At 55.1% G+C, this 5,429-nt stretch overlaps 1 protein-coding gene across 1 annotated transcript; it reads right to left on the bottom strand.

Moving 5' to 3' along the window:
• Positions 1–2,071: 2,071 nt before the first annotated feature.
• SOWAHA (sosondowah ankyrin repeat domain family member A) lies at positions 2,072–3,937 on the bottom strand. Its single transcript, XM_090020478.1, has one exon. The coding sequence runs from the start codon at positions 3,935–3,937 to the stop codon at positions 2,960–2,962; it is 978 nt and encodes a 325-aa protein (XP_089876604.1). The 3' UTR covers positions 2,072–2,959.
• Positions 3,938–5,429: the final 1,492 nt, after the last annotated feature.

The following is a 5,429-nucleotide window of genomic DNA, read 5'->3' as shown; positions in this document are numbered from 1 at the left end:
TAAAGGGATCTGTTATACTGCAAAATCCATCTGCTGCCAAGAATGGTGTCTCTGATTTGGCTGGGATTTCAATCCTGTGTCTTCTTCACAACACAAACCGGAACACATGTAAAAAAAAGAAACAGAGAAAAAGGAAGATGCTGGTCTTGATTCAACTTATGATTGAATTCCCCCCCAGAACAATGAGTTCATTCTTAGCATCTCTGGGTATCTCTCAACATCTAGAAAGGCAGACAGCAGTGGGAAATAGCTTGTATAAATAACACGTTTCTTAATCTGTCCACTAAGAGATCAAGTGAGTCACTGTAAGTGAACCTGTTGATGGGCAGCTTCACCCATCTAGCGTATATACACTGAACTCCGCAGTGTTTGCTTTGCGAGGTCTCTAACATACCTCAGAGCACGGTCCCAACCATTCATAGTAAAGATGTACTGGTTTTGTCTTCCCTGCAATTTCTTTTAATGCAATATTTACCTCTGTTAGCCTGATCAAAATAAAAAGTGCCTCCACTGGATTTTACATTGAGAGCTGTGTTGATGTGAAAATACAAGTCTTTCCTGTGGTAAAGATAGTCGTGCTGTATTGTACTCAGAAACGCCTACTGTATGCATGCCTTTTTCCCCCTGCAGAAGAACATTTAAGTAGTTTCTCAAAAATAGTACTGAAGATTCAGACCTACATTATGAATATGTATTGAGCGTATATCCATATTTGATGAACAAGCCTCAGGATGAGAGGAGGCTGAGTCATGCTGGATACTGTTCTCAGGAACGTAGCAGCACAGCGTATTTACTAGCTGAAGTGCCCTCACTTTGCTCAAGCTTTGTAATATGTGTCTGCCCATTAGGGCTGAAAGAACAGAACAAAACCTTTACTGTCAAGAGATCCACAAATACATCTTTGGGAAGAGATCCTGCTGAGCTTTTTTATAATTGCCTTGGGCTTTTCTTCTGCTGCACTGAGAGGATTTGATCTGCCTTTGCACTGTGTCAAGGTTAGTGCCTGCCACATCAGTTGACGCTCACGATCACAGAGCAGCGAGGCAAGTTTTTTTCCCCCTTACCTTACCGCCTCTAAATTTAGAAATAGTGAGGCAGTTTCTCATTACCATTTCATAGATTTCTAGGGTTGGAAGGGAACGTAGATCATCGAGTCCGACCCCCTGCCCTCGGCAGGAAGGAGCGCTGGGCTCAGACGACCCCACTCGAGTGTTTGTCCAATCTCCTCTTAAAGACCTGTGTCCTGTTAAAGACCTCCCAATTCATTTGCTCGTCCAAATCATTTCAGCATGGAACTGGGGCCATCCACAACAAACCATCTGAGAGAAGCAGGGTCAAACCTCTCCCTGAAATCAACTTACGACCGGGATAAGCATAGCCTGCGGCATGTTTTACATGACAAACAAAAGGAGATATGAAAAGGGGGAGGGAGAGTCCTCTTTCCACCTGCGTACTCACCAGACTATTTCAAAGAAGCCTGTTCTGCAGCCAGAACGAGGAAGCATTAGGTTTAAACTGAGGCTGAACCCAAAACCTTCCAAAACCACCAACCTAAAAGGAATTTCAAAGCAGGGAGATAACGTTTCACTGCAGAAACCTGAACATCTAAAGGGGATTTAACGAGCAGAACAGATGCAGCATAAGTACTAGCTTTGTCCTCTGGACCTGAATCACCTGGTGGCTTTTTAAAGATGGGAGCTGTTTAAAGAGAAAAAGTATTATGGTCCTAGCAGACTGGCCACAGGAGTCAGCAGACCTGGATTCTGCTTCCCAGCGTGGCCGCTCATGCTGCCTTGCATTGGGCCATCTCCTCGCTGGTGTAATTCAGCAGCTTTCCAGCAAGGTCAAGGCTGAGCCATGCAGCCTCCTATACCGAGCATGGGATCACGTTCACCTACGTGAGCAAAGAGCGCTGAGATCTTATGAGGAAAGAGCACCACGCAAATGCATCGGCTGAAGAGAAAGGAGCTCCCGAGAAGCCTGATGGCTCCCCTAGGTTTACAATACACAACGCAACCCGGTCAGACTGCATGCTTCTCCACAAAGAACCAGTCAGACTAAGGAATTTGAGGGAGGTTTGTTGTACTTTTGATCAAAATAAATACATCAATGTATTGAGAAATATATGGCAATCCATCCAGAATTCGCATGCTCTTTGGAACTATGTGCAGCGCGGTCTGAACAGAGACAGGGAGAGGAAAGGGAAAACCAAGCGTTAGGTCGGCAAGTCACGTTGTCGAGATACAGGTTGCTTTCACAGGGGCCATGCAGGCAGTCTGCTAGGAAACACCAAACACAGCATTCAACCCTGATTTTATATCTCCTGCTTGTAAATACGTCAAAACACAAAACTTAAGGTAAATGGGACAAACAACAAAGATCGCTGACTACACTTTTTCTTCTCCCGTTGGCTATCCACATATAAACAGCTGCTCTCTGAGAAAAGTCCCCCTACGCTTGTAAGTTTTTAACTTCAGCAAAGCGTTTAGAAAGTTTTGCGCCTGGCTCTCTTGCACATGAACGCATCGTTCCTTAATTCAGAAGTTCACAGCAGTGTCCAGATGGGTGGCAGGTCCCGTCTGCTCAGAAACACCGACGCGAACAACGCCAATGTAGCGTTTAAACCGAGGTAGACAGGTTATGTATAGTGTTTTGGTAGGCTAAGGCTGCTTTCCGCACCGGTTTTTCCATTTCACGTATAATGAAATCATTTGCAGGACAACCGGGACAGTCTAGACTTTCTACCAGAGAGATTTTTTTTTTTTTTTTTTTGGTAAAAAAAAGTTAGCGTGTTAAATATAGAGAGAATCTGGGGGTATTTTCCTTAAAAACAGAGGCTTCTCTTCATGATCCGTTACCAAAATAACTGGAAGGCTCATAAAACAAGGAAAGAAAGAGCTTCTCTTTCCTTTCCAGCCGACTTGAGCCCCGCTGCCAGCGCGCGGCTCCCGCCGGGGCGCTAGTGGCCGAAGAAGAGCTCGGACACGGGCCGGCGCCGCGCCGCCGCCTCCTCGCGCCCCCCGCCGGCGTCCAGGGAGGAGGAGGCCGGCAGCGCCCCGCGGCTCTTGCCCTTCTTGGCGGCGGCGGCGGGCGGGCGGGCGCTGCGGAGCCCGCGGGCCAGGTCGGCGAAGGCGGCGTCGTCGGACAGCACGCCCAGCGCCAGGAAGGTGGTGGCGGAGCCCAGGACGGAGGCGGCGAGCGGCGCCGGGGCGGGCGGGCGCGCCGCCGGGTCGGCCAGCAGCAGGCGCAGCGCGAGCGGCGCGCCGGGCCGCAGGTAGTGGTGCGGCTGCCGGCCGCTGTGGTCGCGCAGGTGCACGCGGGCGCGGTGCGTGCGGACCAGCGCGGCGGCCAGCTCGTGGCGGCCGTGCAGCGCGGCGATGTGCAGCGGCGTGTAGCCGCCGTGCGAGCGGGCGTCCACGGCCGCGGCCCCGCCGGCCAGCAGCCGCGCCGCCATGTCGCAGTCGCCCGTCTTGGCGGCCCAGTGCAGCGCCGTGAAGCCCGACATGAAGTCCCGCTGCGCCGCCAGCCCGGCCCGCGACAGCAGCAGCCCGTGCAGCCGCGCGCTCCAGCGCCCCGCCGCCGCCCGCACCAGCCACTCGTGCTCCGCCGGCTCCAGCGGCACCGCCGCGCCCCGCGCCCCCGCCGCCGCCGCCGGGCCGGGCAGCGCGCGCCGCGCGGGGCGCTCCGCGCTCATCCCGCCGCCGCCGCCGCCGCCGCCGCCGCCGCCGGGTCTGCCGCGTGCGCCCCCTCGGCGGGGAGGAGCCGCGCGGCGCCGCCCCGCAACACCCCCGCGGGACGCGGCGGCTGTCGCCGGGCCCCCGCCCTGCCCTCCTTTTCGACAAAGAAGAAATGGTCCGCGGTCCGAGCCAAATCCGCCACCGGCAAACACCTCCACCCCCACCCGCCTGCGGGGTTTCCCTGGGGACTTGGTGGGCATCCTCAGTTTCACCCGCCCTCAGCTATACGGGGCAGGAGCAAGCTAGGGAGGGGCCTCGTAGCTGGTCGGGTCGGAAGGGACCCGAGCAGATCATCGACTCCCACCCCTGCCACGGCAGGAAAGAGTACTGGGGTCAGACGGCCCCGGGGAGGTGTACATCTAACCTCCTCTTAAACACCCCCGGGGCAGGAGCCTGCACCACTTCTCTTGGAAGCTGGTTCCAGATCCTAGCTGCCCTGACCATGAAGTCGTGCCTCCTGATGTCTTGTCTGAATCTGCCCTCTGCCAGCTTGTGACCGTTATTCCTGGTCAGTCCTGGCGGTGCTCAGGGGAACAGGGACTCCCACAGTGCCTGCTGGTCCCCCCTGACTAGTTTGTAACAGGCCACTAGATCCCCCCTCAGCCTTCTCTTGTGGAGGCTGAACAGGTTCAGGTCCTGTAGCCTCTCCTCGTAGGGTCTGCCCTGCTGCCCCCGATCATGCGGGCGGCCTCCTCTGGACCCTCTCCATGCTGTCCACATCCCTCCTGAAGTGCGGCGCCCAGAACCGGACGCAGTACTCCAGCAGCGGCCTGACCAGTGTCGCATAGAGGGGTCCACATCCCTGGACCTGCTCGAGATGCATCTGTGGATGCATGACAAGGTACGGTTGGCCTTCCTGACTGCCTCCCCACACTGCCGGCCCATGTTCATCTTGGCATCAGTGATGACTCCAAGATCCTTTTCTGCCTCTGCACTGAGAGAGGGGAGTTCCCCAGCCTGTAGGCATGCTGCTGGTTCTTCCTCCCCAGGTGCAGCACCTTGCACTTGTCGGTGTTGAATCCCATCCTGTCCCCATCTGCCCACCCCTGTAACCTGTCCAGGTCCGATTGCAGCCTAGTCCTTCCTTCTAGCGTGCCCACGTCCCCACGCATCTTAGTGTCATCAGCAAATTTGAACAGGTGCTTTTTACCCCCTCGTCCAAGTCACTGATGAAGATGTTGAACAGTGCGGGCCCGAGGACCGAGCCCTGGGACCCCCTGCCCACATCGCTCCGGGTCGAAAATGACCCCTCCACCACCACTCTCTGGGTGCGGCTCTCCAGCCAGTCGGGGACACGTCTGAGTGTGCAGGTGTCGATGCCACAGTCTCCTAGTTGTTTAATGAGAACGGGGTGAGAGACAGTGTCGAAGGCCTTCCGAAAGTCCAGAAGGACTACGTCCACTGCTACCCCTGCATCTAAGGAGTTGGTGACCTGGTCATAGAAGGCTGCCAGGTTGGTCTGACAGGACCTGCCTCTAATGAATCCATGGTAGATGTCCCTAAGCACAATCTCTCTGCTGGCCCCTTGCAGACAAGGGCCAGGATAATTCTCTCAAAAAGCTTCCCCAGGATCAAGGTAAGACTAAGGGGCCTATAGTTCCCTGGGTCCTCCTTCCTCCCTTTTTTGAAAATGGGGACCACGTTGGCCCATTTCCAGTCCTCTGGCACCACACCAGAGCACCACGAGTGCTT

This window comes from Crocodylus siamensis, chromosome 10 (genome assembly GCF_052110815.1).
Source record: "Crocodylus siamensis isolate JL-2025a chromosome 10, ASM5211081v1, whole genome shotgun sequence".
NCBI lineage: Eukaryota > Metazoa > Chordata > Crocodylia > Crocodylidae > Crocodylus > Crocodylus siamensis.
The sequence above is the reverse complement of the archived record's forward strand: the minus strand, read 5'-3'. Positions and strand labels throughout refer to the sequence as shown.

Bases quoted from the DNA above. Each gene is read 5' to 3' on its own strand.
- SOWAHA (XM_090020478.1), bottom strand. From the start codon at position 3,937: ATGCCCACCAAGTCCCCAGGGAAACCCCGCAGGCGGGTGGGGGTGGAG.